This window comes from Acartia tonsa, chromosome 6, assembly GCF_053477335.1.
Source record: "Acartia tonsa isolate MP-2025a chromosome 6, ASM5347733v1, whole genome shotgun sequence".
NCBI classification, from domain to species: Eukaryota; Metazoa; Arthropoda; class Copepoda; order Calanoida; family Acartiidae; genus Acartia; species Acartia tonsa.
In genome coordinates, this window is record NC_137265.1 from 20,954,592 (window position 1) to 20,973,391 (window position 18,800).

At 29.2% G+C, this 18,800-nt stretch overlaps 2 protein-coding genes across 5 annotated transcripts in view; both read right to left on the bottom strand.

Annotated features, from left to right (window-relative positions):
- Mondo (MLX interacting protein mondo) overlaps positions 1-18,800 on the bottom strand; it is a 372,455-nt gene that overhangs the window by 296,178 nt on the left and 57,477 nt on the right. The gene's annotated exons all lie outside the window — the stretch shown is intronic.
- LOC145322058 (uncharacterized) overlaps positions 1-18,800 on the bottom strand; it is a 100,189-nt gene that overhangs the window by 13,207 nt on the left and 68,182 nt on the right. For all 4 annotated transcript variants that reach the window (XM_080163827.1, XM_080163826.1, XM_080163825.1 and 1 more), the window contains one exon: positions 3,394-3,604. In XM_080163827.1, coding sequence (XP_080019953.1) covers positions 3,394-3,604 — 211 coding nt within the window. The remainder of the gene's footprint in view (positions 1-3,393; positions 3,605-18,800) is intronic.

An 18,800-nucleotide genomic window follows, 5' to 3' on the forward strand; every position in this document is an offset into this window, starting at 1 on the left:
TGCCCCTTCTTGCCCCTATGTGCACTGAACCAATTTGGTTCTTCTTTACAATGTAGCTTCTCATAAAAGTGGGAGGGTGTTGATATTCTACTTGAAAATTAAAGAAATTCAGCAGTTTCGCAAAGAAAAAAGAAAGAAAGCTAATTTAACTTTTCTACATTTCAAACTTTATACTGAACATACATTTTTTTATCAAAGAATGTTTTATTTAGGTATTTAAATTAACCAGTTACAAGCAAAATTATTTTTATTTATGCAAAATTAAAAGTACTTGTATTGCTAAGATTTCTATGAATATTCTTTATTGCGAAAATATAATTACAATTGCAAACTCCACCTCCCCCCCCCCCCCTTCTCTTTAATGTAGCTTCCCAATTAAAGATACTTTAGGCCCCTCTTAGTAATCTAATGCAAAAATAAAAGGATAGTTAATCCTTTTATATAAGTAGCAGGATATGTTAGTGTGTCTGTTTGTACCGAAGGATCTCGTTAACCGCTGAACCGGTACGGTTCTTCTTTATAATGTAGCTTCTCAGATCCTGGGAAGGTTTAAAATATTTTTTAGGAGAGAACCACCAACCATCAAAAAAAATAAATGACCCCCCCAAAAAAAAAAATTGTTTTTAAAACTAAAATTCAATTGAATATATGGAGATCGACTTCCCCCACTTCCCACCACAAATGCAACTAGAGGCCTTAGTATGACTTCCCAATTAGGCCCAAAGTACCTATCCCCACCCATCCTGTATTAGAATTGTTTAGCAAGCTTTATGAGGTGACCTTTTCACTCTTTTTAAAAACACATTCCAGACGTCTATCTTTTCTTACTTTTTTATCATTTGCATCGCAATTCTTAGGCTGTTTTACTTCTTGTAGCAAATCTAGTCGACAATTTGTTTTATATATTTATATTACATACAAGGATGACAACTTCCCTAAACACGAGTTTCTGATATATTAGGACAAACAAACAACATTAAATCGTAATTAACAACTACAGGAATCACACTGCTAAGTTTAAAATCGATAGGACAATCCTTAAATGCCTAAACTTATGTAAGCGCCGTTACGGACTGGCGGAAGTGCTCTTATTATAGAAAAGCAATATTATATATATATTTTTATGTATTTGCTTTGCTGTACATAAATGTTGCCATCCTTGTTTATTTGGTTGTAAATGATTTAAAAACAAGTTATTTTTTGCTTTAATAACTATAAAAATAATCAGATAAACAAAAAAAAAATATATTTGTTAAAAAAATATCGCAACCTTTTAATCATATTAGTTATAAGTGTCTATAAAAACAAGATGGCGTCTCCTCTGTATTTTGTTTCTAAAAGTGAGATGAAGGAAAAACAAATTTACTTTGCTTGCATTTTGAATATAAATTGATGCCCCCCCCCCCCCCTCTTTCTTACAATAAAGCACTTGTAAACCAAAGCTAGAACCACCCCTCCCCCTCCCCTTTAAAGAAGAAGGAAATATGTATAAAAAGGTGAAAGAGGGCATAACATAACTATAAGACTCTCTCTCTCTTTCTCTAATACAGAAAGCGACAAAAAGGGGGGAGACAATTGGCATTCAAGTGGGGGGGGGGGGGGAGAGTTTTGGGGGGTTGGGTGGTAGGAAAAGGGAACAAATAATGTCGTTCATTGACCCATTATACAAGAAACACACGGCACAACCCACCATCATCCCATAATTTTATATACATTTCAAATATATAATACATGAGTATTGTAATAAAGTTTACATTTAATTAGCAGCGCAGCTACACTTTATGTAGAGCATGTCCGTCCGACAGTCACTATAATATTGTTTATTAATAAGAAAAAAACATAATCAGCTCAAAATTAAGTAAGCAATTTAGTAATATTATTGACTTGTGGTATAATTTGATTTAAAGCAAAGATTTTAGTTCTTGTGATTAAAAAAGCATTTTTAATGAAGAGGAAACTTTTTAGATATTGCGAAAGATTAAAAATATATCTAAATTACTGGACTGTCATTTATTGAAAAATTAAACAAGGCTGATTTTAATCATAATCAAAAAAAGAGTAACTGGTTGTTTTATGGGCAGCTGCGCCCCTTGCGTTAAAGGGCTCTGTGTTTTCAGGGGGAGAAGAGAACAGAGAATTGCATTAAAAGGCCCTAAGACCTAAAAATCCTAGAACCAGTCTTGGAACTATGTGAAGCTTTCTTAAAAAGGGTGGTTTACTTCCAATTTGTAATTTTAAGACGGACAATCGACCATACCCTACTTGTATATAAGATGCGCTACATAATAGTTAAGAATAGAGAAATTTTGTGGTGACATATTATTAAACACAGTTTCACAAAGAAATACTTTTCATTGTGGTTTTGTAAACCCTTTTTGTCACATTTCATTATTGGTTTTATTACTTATCAGCCATAAAGGGTTAAATTAATATTAATTAGTAATAAGTTGAAAATCCCAGAAAATTCTGGTCAAAATAGGCGGTACTTTCCGGAATGCTTTGTCAAATAGTTTAAATGGGTGTTTTTAAGCTATTTTTATAGCCTAGCCCACCTTCTAGTGTTTTATATAGAGTGGCTTAAAAAACTTAATAAATACATCAATCAAAAAATTTAATTTCACTTAAAATAAAAAAATTTAGAGATAAAAATTTCTAAATCAAAGGAATAATTCCACGCTTTTATAATTGTTTGACTAATTATGGCAAAAAATTTAGTTTTTTCTCACACCAGCCCCCCAGCAGGGGTTAAGGTATAGGTTTAAACAATACTGTCTCAGTTATAGACTACTTCCTTTAACAGTGAATCTGAAAGGAAAAATGGACAAAAACCATTTCAATACAATCCAATCAAGATTTAATCCCCAAAGTCTTAAAGCTAAAGATTGGGAGGAATGTGTTAATAAAACTTAGGGTACCAGTATCATCAACATTCCCAATGTTCCCTTCATCCCTGAAATTTGATGGTTTATGTTTGGTTCTAAACTTGTATTGATTTATTTACTTTCATTAATTTACACAAAGCAATCATTATGAAAACTCTACATTTGATTTCATATAATTAACCAGGTTTTATTTCAATGATATTCAGGGATAGGACAATAAACGATAAATTGAAAATGAAAACAAAAAAATTGGGTACCAAGGTAATTTAGAGTCCAATGTCATCTTCCTCTCTGGCGATATTAGATAAAAAAAAGGCTATGATGTCTTTAAGAAGCATAGCAATTCAATAATTATATACAACACATTTAAAAGGGAATTGTTGAGAAATATTAGGGTTTATTTAGTAAATACAATGTTGAACAGGCAAATAGAAATTGGCATCACTTATTTTTTACAGACAGGCAGATAGACTAGGTTGTGGAGATTCTGCACTGCTAAAATTATTATTACCTTGCGGCACCCACGACTAGGTCGGCATCATGTTTGCCAGGTATCCACCATTCAGGCAGGTCCAGAGCCGGCTCTGCCAGGCTGTCCAGCCGGTCAGCCAGGTCTGGCAACACGGCCACGCTCTCGCGCAGCCGGCTCAGGAAGTCCACGCGCTCCAGCACCTTGCGCGCCTTGTCCTTGTCTACAGGTTCTACGCTGGCGGACACCAATTCTGAAAAAATAAAAATCATTAGAAACAATTTTAGAAAACTTTTTCAATATGCACAGATAATAAGCAACTAAAACCTAATTCACATGCAAAGTATAATTTGTTAAGCACTTTTTTTTGTTAAATAAGTCTTTTTTAAGCTATTTGTCGAAGAAAACTAATTATTTTTGAGTAAAGAGAACAACTAAAGCTGTAAAGAATTAGTTTCCTTAATACAAATAAACTTATTTTACAACAGGAAAGGGCGTCTATCACCAGGGACTAAGGGATATGATAATCCACAATAAATTATTCTTGAATTTCTTTGTGCAAAAATGACCAGTAAGTCAAGGTTTTAATGGGATAAGACAATGGCTGATAAATTGATGTACATCCTCAATGATGATAAGACAAAATTACCCCTTCTGTAGATTTAAATTAGAAATTAACTTAGCTTTATAAAACAACCAAACAAAATTCACTAAAGTCCCTAAAGTTTAAAAGCTAATGAATAAGAAAATGCTAACATAAAACTTTGGGGACTACTGTAATAATCAGCCAATTGTCCCCTCTCCTCTGAACATATAACTTAAAACAAATATATTTTAAGACATTGACCTCTTTAAGTATTAAATGTGTTCCAAATTAAACAAAAAAAATTACTACAAGTATATTTAAGGATGTTGTAAAAAATATTTTTTTTCAACTAACATAACGAAAAATCATTTATAACCGACAGCAAATCTTAGCTTACATTAATTTTATTTATCTAAAATTGCATTTAAAACACCCTGTAGAATTACATGAAAATTAAAAGAGAAATCTAGAAATTACCACATATATACTTATATACATACAAATACACAAACATGAATGTAAACTTTTTAATATAAACAAGGATGACAATATTCAAAAATTGATACAAAAAACCAAATAATTTTTTTTCTAATAATAAAATAGTCATTTTACCCAAAATTAACATAATTAAAACACAAATGAATTGTTTCTGTTTAAAGTACTGACGGAAAAAGTGAATTATAGAATAACTAAGCCCCACATTCACACACAATATTAGTCAAAAGAAAGAGAGAGATTTTTATGACATGACATTGCAAGGTAAAAAAGGGAGGAGAGGTTTGAGGGGGGGGGGGGTTCATCTATTTAATAAGGGAAAAGGTTGAATTTTTAGCAAATAGAGTAGAGGGGTGTTTTTCCCATTTACCAATAAAAATAGTTTAATAAATCAAAATTTTAGTTAATTTAAAATTAAAATTTAGATATATAAGGGATAAAAAATAGCCTTACTAAGCTAGATGCTGACAAAAACTATCCAATAAACTTTGTGCTATCTATTAAATTTGCTATTTTAGGAGAATACTCTAGTTTTCTTTAATACCTACAATTTCAACGGTTTTTATGACCTTATTTTGCTTTACAATTAACTTAAGTTTTATTTTCATATTAAATCATTTATTTAATGATTAATATTGTACATAGTCACTATTTAAATTTAAAGATATAAGAAACTGCTGGGGCTTTAGTTACTTTTGAAATCCCCTTTTTTTATAAAAAGAAATTTTACTATGGATTATGAAAAATATTCATGTTATATAAAATGTTTATAAGTGTAAATAAGTTTAGCTGTAACCTAGTAAAAATTATTATTAGTTCATGTACACAGTTCAATTAAAAAACAACAAAAATAATTGATGAAATTGGCAAAAATTACAAAAAAATTTCAAAATATGTATTTAATTAAAGAATATTTAATCTTAAATAAGTTTTTTTTTTCACTAAAAACTTTCAAATGTAATTGGAGTTATTATGTTTTAACACGAAAATATACTTAGTTGATATAAATATTAAGTATATTCCATAGGTTACATGATTACAATTAGAGAAAGCATTATTAGTCAGTTTTTAAAACAATTTTTATTAAAAATTATTATAATGTTTAAATGGATATAGTTTTTTAAAATGCTTTTTCAAATGTATACATGAACCTTCTCCTAAAAAAATATTTTTTAAGAAAAAAAATCTAAAAAAAAAATAAAATATTTTTTAAAAACTGCACCCACGCATAACCTTCAAACAAATTATAAATATTTTTGAAAAGAGGGGGAATGATTTTTATTATAATATAACACAAAGACGGGTGTTAAATCACTTACACATGTGGAATGAATCAGGGAAAGAGGGGACATTGGGCTGTTTATTACAACAGTCCCCAAAGTTTTATTATAACATTTTTTTATTCCTTGGCCTGACAACTTAGGCGACTTTTAATGAATTTTAATTAGATGGTTCATTAAGTTGAATGTCCAAAAGATTCAACCACTAATTATAATCTACAGAAGTAGTAATTTTGTTTATCATTATTTGGGATATACATCAATTTATCGGCAATTGTAAAATCCCTTTAGATCCACAAGGATGATGTGAGGGGGCGAAGGATAAATGGAAGTTTGTGCTGTTGTAATAATATGCAGTTCTAAAAAGTTGGTAATGTGATACTTGAACGTACGTGAATGCACACCCAAAGTAGACATGTCCTACAAAACTTTGGCTGAAAATCAATAAACAAATATTTTAATATTGTCATTTGTATATTAATATTCACTTTACATTGAATAGAATTATTTTAATTGGCGCTGCATTAATAAATTACTCTTTGCATTATTTTATTAATTTGGTTATTTTTGTTTGGTTCAAATAGCATCAAAATAAAGTTTTTCAGTTAAGTTTCTAAAAAGGTATGATACATTTTTAAACTAGAATTATCGTGTCTTATAAAACCAAATTTTAGTGTTTTTTTCAGAGACTTATAATGGGTTCAAAAACGGGCTAAATATTTATCACATTACATACATAAATAAGGGTTCTTTGTAAAAGCATCAGGTTATTTCCTTGAGTAACAGGCAAACGTACAAAACATGTTTTCAAGAAATTTAAATTCTTAATTTTTGTTTTAATTAAAGGAAAATATCTAGCCCTGTCTAGTGTAAAAGGTGGAAGAATTCAATAATTTTGAGTGAGCTAGTAATATGACCAACCAACGTTCCCACTTTCCGGTTAAAATACTATTTCAAAATATAGCAAATGTTTTGCATAGTCATATAATAGTGCAACAAAAGAATGAATTAGTTATCATGTTATGTTTATGCATATAGCTATCATGCAACGACACTTTAAAGAACCTTAAAATTTTTGTGCTTTTTAGCTATATTGGTATGATTGGAGATACACTGACTATGACCAACCAAGCCTATACCAATCAAGGGACTACAAAAGTTGTCTACCCCCCCCCCCCCCCTAACACCCTATATCCAAACTTCCTTTACTATTGAATTAACTGATCTGTTCTTAAATAAGTTTCATTTTATATAAGTTTTAATTACTTAAATCATCCTAATATTCCAAATATAATGATTTTTTTTATGGTAGTTTGGTTAACTGGTATTCATCTAAACCCCGAACAAACATATTATGCAAATCTGAATTTTCAAAATAGCAGCTTTATTATTCATTTAGGATGATTTTACAATAAATATGAAATGTAGATGCCTCTTTTGGTTACAAAATTCCACTGTTATTTTTTAATTAATCAGCACCAATAAAGCACAAGATCTCAAAAACAGCAATTGGGGGTAATACTGGTGAACAAATATATTATGCAAATCCAAAACAAAGCAACAGAAAAAAGGTTTTTTGGCACTTTTCTCCTCTTTTAAAGATTGATTATGATAAAACAATATTTTTTTAAGGGATTTATGCATTAATTATTATGAAATATAGTATGAGGTAGAAATTAATGATTTTTCTAAATAAGAAATGATTGAAAAAAATAAATTCGATCTCTATCACTTTAGAAGACAGCTGCTGACCCCCAGTCTTATGGATGAACCTAAATACATGTTAAAGATAAAACTTACCCTGAAAAGTATACAAAAATGTTTTTTTATGTGTTAAAAAAATTCATTTTAAAATCTTGATTTTGAGGATGATGACCTTTCAGATGCTCCTGTTGGTGGTGATGGTGAGCCAAAAGTTATCTAAGTACATGCCCATTACAACAACTTGTCTATTAACCTATGTACCATTTTTTGTAGTCATAGCAGCCTCCAATGGAGCCTTCCGACAAGAAATATAACCATCTTCTAAAAACTACAGTATTCACCTTATGAATTGAAGCAAATAAAATTGCAATTCTTTTCTTTTTTAATAATGCTGGGCTGGAGGATGCTATAACTACAAAAATTGGATCATAGTTTAATATATAAGTTGTCATCATGGACATGCACTTTGATAACATTTGGCTCACCATCACCACCAATAGGGGCATCTTAAAGGTCATCATCCTCAAAATCAAGATTTTAAAAAAGATTTTTTCAACACACCTAAAAACATTTTTGTATAATTTTCAGGGTAATTTTTATCTTTAACATGTATTTAGGTTCATCCATAAGACTGGGGGTCAGCAGCTGTCTTCTAAAGTGATAGGGATCGAATTTATTTTTTTCAATCATTTCTTATTTAGAAAAATCATTAATTTCTACCTTATACTATATTTCATAATAATTAATGCATAAATCCCTTAAAAAATTATTATTTTATCATAATCAATCTTTAAAAGAGGAGAAAAGTGCCAAAAAACCTTTTTTTTGTTGCTTTGTTTTGGATTTGCATAATATATTTGTTCACCATTATTACCCCCAAATGCTGTTTTTGAGATCTTGTGCTTTATTGGTGCTGATTAATTAAAAAATAACAGTGGAATTTTGTAACCAAAAGAGGCATCTAAATTTCATATTTATTGTAAAATCATCCTAAATGAATAATAAAGCTGCTATTTTGAAAATTCAGATTTGCATAATATGTTTGTTCAGGGTTTATATAAATTAAAATCAATATTTTTATGATGTTGTTTTAAACACCCTTAAGATCTTTTGTAATTTTAAAATGTTTTATTTTGTCGGTTGGTTGACAATTTTTGCTTTTTGAGTTTGTTAATTTTTTGCTTTTTATAGAATTTAAAATCAAATATTCTGTAGGTAGTTCATAAATTTAAAATAGATTTATAGATAAATGTTACAAGCTAAATAGAAATTAAACCTAAGCTATTAATAGAGGTGAAACATTCAAGAGTTGAGGGGGGGGGGGGGGGGCGGGGGGTAGGAAAGGGAGAGATTTGATCTAATCAGTTTTTACCGTTTCCCTCTGCTTTTAGATGGATGTTAAACATTAATTTTGATTTTTGTGTATACTGTGAAATGTACTTACACAAAAAACACATAAAAATGGTGTTTAACAACAAAAAACATATTTCAAAATTAGTATTATAAAAGTACACTGTACTAAGTGTACAATTAATGTAAATAAAACCAATAGGGAACCAATAGATCTTAGTCTTGCTAACTGTATTATAAAAGTACTCTGTACAGGGTGTACAAAAATGTAAATAAAAGTTGGGAACCATTAGCTCTTAGTCTTGCTAATTGTGTTGGTCTAATTAGTTTCTGGACTCACAAGCTTGCCATTTCACTATGAGCATTATTAAGACAAAATTCACTATTTAAGAACTTGAAAAGCTTGTAAATTTTCTGTGGTAATTGTATGGAAAAAATTATTATTCAAGCTCTTTTAAGAATGCTAGGCATTTTTCTACAGATAGAAGTACAATCATAACCAATTGTATATCCATTATTTTTGGCCACATATAATCCAATAATCCATTGTGCCTAAATGCTTACTAGTTGAAAGGAAAGAGAAGGGGGTAGGTATATAGTACCTACATTTATATATTTATTGGTAGGGCAGATAAAATATTTATCCATATTAAAAAAAAAACAATGATCACTTCTTAATATACAAGATAAATTCAGATTTACAGAGGTTAATCAAAACAAATTTAACCAAGATATAATCAAGTACTATTTAAAGTGAAGAGAAAATGTGCATCTACCCAACTATGTTATGCTTAGAGAGACCTACACTAGATAATATGGCAAGATATTCAAGAATAGACATAGTTATGTTCCCTTCATTACGTAAAAAAAATCACAGTATTAATTTTAAGGCAAATCAAAATTTACAATTTTGTGCAGAAATCAAAATATAATATCCCTAAACTAAATTGTCTAAATAGAAAAGTTAATAAATATTATTTTGTGCTATAAAATTAATTTTGTTACATTGAGTAAAACAGAGTCCAAGAGTGCTTAAGAAGAGATACAAATATATCAAAGTATAGAGCTGGGGTAACTGACAAAGGGGGTAAACATGTCCAAGAAATGAGAAAAGATAAGAGTGGGGTAGAGGGGGGGTACTGTAGACACAAATGTAATGAGGGAGGGCATTATTGACTAACTTAGCAATTAATTACATTGCTCAACCTATTCCTACCAAAGATTACAATTTAAAAGGGTTTATTAATTAACAATTGATACAAGAAAACAAATAAATTAAATATTTTACGGCAATGCCCATTTTTAAGACACAAGTTAAAAGATTAGAAAGGTCTGAAAATGTCAGAAATATAGGGTGTAAACATAGAGGAAAAAATTATCTAACACCAAAGTGATAAATTTTTATCAAAAGCATGAAAGTAATAGGTGAAGAAACTAAGAAAGTTTACATTTATTAGCCATTGTCCTCTCCCTCCGTGGAAAATGTTGTCTGAAAGTATGCAATTTATGCCTCAACTTTAGTAAAAAATTTCATAACCTGGTGTTTCATAATTATCACTAACAAATTATTATTGTAATTTTTTCAGTATTGGAATAGTTACCTATTTATCGCATCGTATTATAAAAAGCTTTAAAAAATTGTTTTAATCTTAAGATTGTACATTTTAATATTCACTAAACATAATTTTTCAGTATGGCTGAGAACCGTATCTAATTCACCGAATATTTAGCAGTTTCAAAGCAATGCTGGAAAAGTTTATCATTTTTCTTAATATTTTTTTAATTATGTTTTTTATTAAGTTGAAAATGCTATTATGAAAAAACACTTTATATTGTAACCTTTGCTTTTAAAATAGAGGAACAAATAAAGAAAATTATACTTGAAGCATTTTAGAAAAATCTTTTAAAAATTTAGCTAGTTTATCAATTAAGAATTTAATTAGATAATTAAATATACTTCAGTTCAAAACAAAGTTTTATTTTACAAAAACAAGAAAAACGACATCCATGAGCAGTGAAGCACAAAAAAAAAACATTGAATGGCCAAACGAACAAAATGAGTTATAGAGCAGATTTTCAGTTTTCATTACAAAGAAGAGAAAAAATACCTATGCAAAATTAGCTGAACATTTTCAATAGAATCCTATGAAAACACATTTCCCCCTTAGCGTTATGGACTGACGGACGGACAGAAAAAGGGAATCATAGCTTCGCTACTAAAATCATTTAATATTCAAATAATGATTTCGATTTTAAATTAAAATTAGTACCAATAATGAATTTTAAATGCAGTAGCTTCCTATATTATGTCGTAACAACGAATTTTAATTGAATTTTATTAAATCATTCAAAATTAGATAATATTTAATTTTTATACAAAAAAAGTCTCAATTCATTGCTATTACGTGAATATAAACAGTTTAGCAGAATCTAAATCAAGTATTACATAATTTAGTTGTTATGCTTCATTGAGAAAAATAAAAAAAACTACATAATTTTCATTTATCAACGATGAATGATAAAAAATATAATCAATGTTTTTTTAAAAATGTACTAACGACATGAATTTTATATTTGGCTTTGGTAAAAAATTGAGTAAAATATTGTGGATAAAGGGATAGTTATTTATTGCATCGTGTTATAGACAGTTCTCCGCGGATATTAAAATTTAAAAAATAAGATTTATACCAATTTTGTTACCACTTAAGGACCAATATAGTTTTTATTTCAATATAGTGGAAAATTGTCTGTAATACTTTGTTATACATGATTTTTTAGTATCGCTGAGAACCAGTTCTAATCCAAAGGATATTAAACAGTTTTAAAGCCATACTGAAAACATAAGAAGCAAAACAAACTTCATTCTCCCAATTTTTTCCTACTTTGGCTCATTTGTGTATCATTTGATTCCTGACAAAATATACAAATCTAAACCAACGACCAAATTGATATTTTAGGCATCTGCCATTTTTTATTAAGCATAGACAAATACTTTCAAAAATAAACTTTTAAATGAAAATTAAGAATCTTTAACAAGGAAAATAGAAAATAATTTGGTTGGTAACTTAAAATTGAAACTATATCCACAAAATTTTTCCAATACATATTTATATATATGTACGTTTTTTAATTTTTTCTTTGTAATGTTTGTTCCTAGCCCTGTATTTTACAATTTGATATGTTTAATCCACCCTTTTTATCCAGTAATTTTCAAGGAGAAATAGCTACTATTTAATGTACTAGATCCTTCGTTACTTTTATATAAGGAATTGATCATAATACTTTTTACCATATTTTACTTACATTTATTAACCCAGAAGTTATTACAGAAAGTATTTTTTATTCTAAATATTATTTTATCATTTAGCATTACTGATAATAATATTAATGTCCTTGTTAAAAAAAACACACATACACAATAACACTAACATATTGATCTAAATTTATAGCTTTATCATAGATCAAAAATTGTGATTAAATAAGTTTTAATAAAAATATAAATATTAGCAGATGTTTTTTTAGTGCAGAGCCTAATATCAATTATGAATATCATTTTTTTGCTTTCAAACAAAGCATTTTTGTATGCATTATAATATTATTCCATGGCATTTTTTAAAATCAATTTTTTAAAGTGATAACTCAAATGAGTTGTTTAATTGAAACCTTTTAAAAAATCTCCCTCCCAATAAGAAGTCATTTTATGCCTAAGTTTTAAAAATGCATTTTCTCCTATACTCGATTTTATTTGTTCATGTGTGTGTGTGTGTGTGTGTTTTTGATTCTGTGTACATGTGTGTGTATGTGTTTCAGTGTGTATGTGTGCCATGATTCTGTTGTTGCCCAAGTGCTCTGAATAAATTGTATGGTTGCAAGAGTAAAAGAAAATGCATAATCAGGGCTTAGATATCAGAAATTCTTATTTTACATTCATCACAAAAGAATTTAATACTTTAGTTATCCTATTATGTAAAGTAGTACCTAACGTTCTTATTTCTGAAGTTTAAGATTTCAATAACTACTGAGTCGATTGAGTTCTCTATTACATAGAAGCTTCTTGAAGGTCCCTAGATGGTTTTAGGCTAATTAATTTTTAAATCGAAGTCTATTTTCCTTACTCCTTCGAATACAGAGCTCCTAGATGCTAGGATCGCAGCCGCAAGTACTTTATAAAATAGAATATTTTTTTTACATTGACCAGGAAATAAGGATTACAGCCTCGTAAATAAAATTTCCTATATTTATTATGAGAATATGTACCTTTCCCTGAAGTCCCTGAGCCTATTTTCCATCCTACATGGTGTATGTATGTGTACCATCAAAATAATATTATACAACATTCTTACATCTTATTGCTTTTTTTGGTAAACAATATAATCAAATAATATCAGAGAATTTTTTAGCATAACAATATTTTAAGTATAATATTGGAGGGATATTTCAACTGCTGGAAAACTATATTGCCATGAATGGTAAATCTGCGCTAACAGCATTCAATGGCTCTGTATTCTAAGGGTTAGGAAAGGGCAGAAAAATAGCCTAAAACCACACACAAAGACCTATGTGATGATTCCTTAAGCTACAAACAAAAAATCCTTACTACTTCAAATGGAATTTAGTTGAAAGTTATTTTTATTCAATCTAAAATTAAGCATAGGTTTATATGTATATTTGTAGTGTATATGGGTTTACAAAGAAGAACAATTTCTTTTGCAAAAACTCACTCGAGTCGTGCTGAGAATGGGAGGTCAAAATTTAGAAGATATAACACAAGGGGATGGGAGGGGGGGGGATGGAATTTGTATGAGAGGAGAATGGGTGGTAGAACAAAGAGTTTCCTTATGTTTCACAAGAAAGTGGCATAAATATGTGTGTATGTGTGTGTGTGTGTGCACAAACAAATCATTTCAGATAAGTAGAAATACAGTCAATACATATAAACAAATAAAGCTTAGAATAACAAAAACAAAGAATTTTTTGTTTGAAGCAAAAAATCTCTGAAACCGCTCCATAAATATAGGTGTTTCTAAAGTGGTTTTTGCCATATATATAGTGTATATGAATATGGCAAAACTAATAAAATAATGTACATTATTGTTATGTAAATAAACCCAAATCAATATGAATGTATGTTTTATAATTAGCCTTACTTTTATTTACCACGGAGGGAGGGGACATTGTGCTGTTATTACACTAGTCCCCAAAGTTTTATAAATTAGTTGGCTTAACAACTTAGAAGAATTTTATTCAATTTTGATTGGTTAGGTAATAAAATTGAACATCTAAACGTTTCAACCGCTAATTATGATTTACAGAGGGGGTAAGTTTGTGTATCATCAATGGGAATGTATATCAATTTATCGGCCATTGTCCTATCCCTGTATAATTATATTTACACTCAAATATATACTAAACATTAAAACTATAACTACCCAGGGATCTAAAGGGATTAGACAAGGGCCATTAAATTAATAAACATCCACAATGATGATACACAAAATTACCCATTCTGTAAATTACAATTACTTGTTAAAATGTTTAGACACTCAACTTAATGAACCAACCAATCAAAATTCAATGAAAGTCCCTAAGTTGTTAAGCCAGCAAATAAGAAAAAAATATTAAAAACTTTAGGGACTAACTCCGACTATCCCATAATCCCTGAATATTATTTAAACACACACAACACTATTGGTTTGATTATAAAATTAACAGAAACAATGCCAGTCATTAATAATCAACATTAATAATTTAAATTATTGATTTATCTATGTACAATTCTTTAATTGAATATATATGCTTTTTGTTAAAAAAAATGTTAATAAAGGTTGAATAATTGTAATTATATGTAATTTAGTAGTTTGATAATAAAAAATACAAGGATGATAGCAATCATTAAGACTTATTTTTCTTAGAATTTTTATAAAAATTATGGTAACTAGCGGCTGCCCCCCTAGCATCTAGGGTCTCTGTGTTAAAAGGACATAAAGGTGCTGCTAGAAAAATAGATTAAACCATCCCAATACTAAAATTTAAAATGAAATAGTCTAAAACCATCTAAGGATTATATGTAGCTTCCCTAAAAAGAAGAACCCAATCGGTTCAGTAGTTATTGAAATATTAAGCTTCAGAGAATATAACCTTAGGTACTATTTTATACAATAGGATAGGTTAAAAAATGAAATGTTTTAACCAAGAAAAAAACAAAGAAAAACATCAATACTAAAAAGTAAATGAAAACCTAGTAGCTAGTATGAATATGTATAAATTGCCTGATTAAGGATAGATTTATTAAGCATAACTTGATCAATGATTTCAACATGCAATATTCAGCAGGGATCTTAAGGGATAAGACAATGAATAATAAATTGATCTAGATCCCCAATGATGATACACAAAATGGCCCCTTTTTGTAAATTAAAATTACTGATTATAACATTTAAATACTAAATGAACCAAACAATCGTAATTCAATGCAAGTCCCAAAAATTATTAAGCCAAAGAATAAGAAAATATTATTATAAAACTTTGGGGACTAGTGCAATTAACAGCCCAATGTCCCCTCCCTCCCTTAATATTCAGACTTACTTTAGTACACAAATTGGTGTGTGGGTGTTTTAAAGAGGGGAGTAGGTATAAAAAGAAGGGGGGGGGGGGTCAATTTACAGACAGTTTCTTTTCTTTATGCAAAATGCTTGACTTTAAATTAAGGGTCTGTATACTTAAGTTTTTTTTTAATTAAAAAACTTTTTTGTCAGTAGTTTAAAATAACTGCGAAACAATTGGAATCTTAAAAAAAAATTTTTTGTATAAAAAGTAGAATTTTTTGAATATAGGATTGCCACTTTAATATGACAAAGCTGGCCAAAGTAAAAAAAAATGAAAGCGTTTATACCCTGGCTGAGTTTAGGCAGTCATATACAAGTGTTCATATAATGCAGCAAAAAATGAATTTTTTTTGTGACTTTAAAAATGTTAAAATTTGGACCTTTTTGCATTATACTTTTTTTTATAGAACAATATTTATGAATATGAAATTTAATTTTTTGCTAATATCCAAATATCTAATTAAGCAATATTGAAGTTACATGGTCATATCTCCCCCCTCACCTCTCTCTCTCTCTCTCTCAGTAGGGGGGCTCAGGGGGAGTGAGCACTGATATTTGGCATAAGGAAACCTAACTATAATTTGGTTCAAGCACTTCTCTTCACATGGTTTCTTCACCCCTTGAGCATTATATAATTACAGCATATTTAAATGCTGACACAGGCAAATATTGAACTGTAACATTACATTCCTGAAACCATATGACCCATCCTTCCCTGAGTTGAATAAGGTAAATATGGAGAAAATGAAAAGAAGGGGGTTATTAAAAGGAATGAGAAAGATATGCATGTATGTATGTATGTATTAGTAGTGGGTTATTACATTTATACACAATTTAGCTTGTATTTGTCCTCAATAAATGTACTTAAGCACAATTTTAAAAAATTATAGGAATTCATTTTTCTGTGTTAAATTAAATTACATTATGAAATACATCAATATGCTATTTAATATTTATTCATTAAATGTTACTAAAAGCTGTAAAATCTTGTGTTCAAAACAATAATACATAAATAAGAACCACTAATACCTAACTATTAGGTAGATTATCCTGTAAAAAAAAATACCAGGACTTAGTTGGAGGGGGAAGGAGGGGTATTTGTGGGTGGTAAATTATTTGCATAAATATTCTAATCACATATCATTAGGCAAGCTTGGACTTTATAACAACAACCAATACCATAATAACCAGGAAGGAAGGGGACAGTGGGCTGATTATTACACTAGTCCCCAAAGTTTTATAACAACGTTTTCTTATTCGTTGACTTACCAACTATGGGACTTAAATTGATTTTCATTAAGTGGAGTGTTCAAATTATTCAACCACTAATTGTAATCTACAGAAGGAGTAATTTTGTGTATCATCATTGGGGATATACATCAATTTAACGGCCATTGTCTTATCCCTTTTGATCCCTGCATAAGACTGAATTAGGACCTTATTTTATATAAAATAAGTCCAAAATATTAAAAGTTCTTTATTAAGACTTGCATTAACAATGTTGATATCAATATGATATGACAGAATTATACCATTAATGTAGCATTATATTAAGAAAATGGGTCTTTTTTTTCATTATCAATCATCACATAAGAAAAGGGGAAAAGATTTGGTTAAGACACAAAAAATTGTAATGGTGATGTTGATGTAAAAAGGGGGGAATGAATGGGCAGCAGCCATCATCCAGGGGTGGGACAAAAAAGTTAAGTTAGCCAAGAGGGAAATTATCCCCCCCTCCTCTCCCCCTGTACAAATCTGAGTATTCAGAAAGTAGCATCTTTCTTTCTTTCTCTTTACTAATATAGCTCAGAGATGAGGAGGGGGGAAGGGGGGGGGGGAATTATGGGAAATAGGACATGGGTGACGGTTCTATCTGGACACAAAGGAATCATATTGAGTGATATTGATTGTATGTGTTTGTGTATGTTGCTCCCCTTTAATATCTCCCCCACCCCACCCCCCTCCACATTGATATATTCAGTTTGTGTGTACCTTTACTAAATCTAATATTGTAATGTATAAAAGTTTTAAAGAAGGAAAAAGGGATAAATATGGTAATTAATTCATTTTTTCTCAAAAAAAATATTTCTTTTTAAATTTGAAGAAATATTAATTTTTGTTGCAAAAAAATGTTTAATATGTATCTATCTAACCCTGTTCATGCCGAGGCTTCAATTTTAACCATCTCAGCAAAGAGAGAGAAAATAAGTTTTGCCTTCTCACTTTAGCAAAGAAACACTGTACACATACATACATACACAAACCATACAGACAGACAAACACACATACAATACTTATACACCCAAATAAAGGTTACCTCTTTAAATTCACCCCCAATGTTTATCCCCCTAGGGGAAAGAATATAAAAGGTTGATGAGAAATGTAGAAACTTTAAAATAAATTCTCTGGGGATGGTAAAAAAGGACAATTTTATGAACTCACATGATTATTTTCTTGATAAAAGATTATCAACTGTATACTTTAAATGTTTTTATGTAATATTCTAACATAATTACATAAGTATATTCAATTCATTCAAAAGATAGTTTTACATTAAAAACAATTTATGTATAATACATATGCTTTTTATGATTAAGAATCATGTGTAATTGAAAATAATAATATATTTTCTATGTTAATGATTATTTAGATTATATTTAGCATATTCTGTGGTATAATATTTATTGTATATTCAAACAAAGCTTAGGAAAGAATAAAACAAGGGACATTCATTGAATTGTTGCTCAAAAACAGCAAAAATGAAAGATACAATTGAGACATTTAGAAAAAAAAGATGTATTTTTTTTCATCCATGCTAAAATTTTCATTAAAGTTAAAAGTAATCAAATTTTAAAATCAATTTTGCTCAAAAAAAAAGATAACTAAATTGAACAAATCTTTGCATAAGTGGGATTATATGTACACTTCACATAAAAAAAAGGAAAATGTACTAGGGGAAGCTTAACAAAAGAGAAGGCAGGATAAAATGAGAAATGGTTAATCTATTTAGTGCTTGAACATTAATAGAATAACCAAAATCTAAACAAAAGTGGTCTCACTCTGTTTCCAAATATATTAGCATAATGTAATTGTTCTTTCTGTCATCTGCAAGCTTAAATTTAGGCTTTTGTTTATTCATTAAACCTTTAACTGCATTTTAATGGAGTACATACATGACTAAAATAAAATTTTCTTATTTTTAGGCTTCAAATCAATATCTATTATATAAAGTCTGAAGCTAAAAATCTCAGAAAATACTGGCCAGATTTTTTTTGCTCTTTTCAGAGAAGCTTTATAGATGTACTGGGGTGATTTTAAGCTATTTCCTAACTTTCCCTCCCTTCTCTAGAGGCTAGGGGCATAGCAATCCTTGAATAATAATAATAATAAGGAAACTGTTTTATACAGAGGTGTAAATTTCTAGATAAA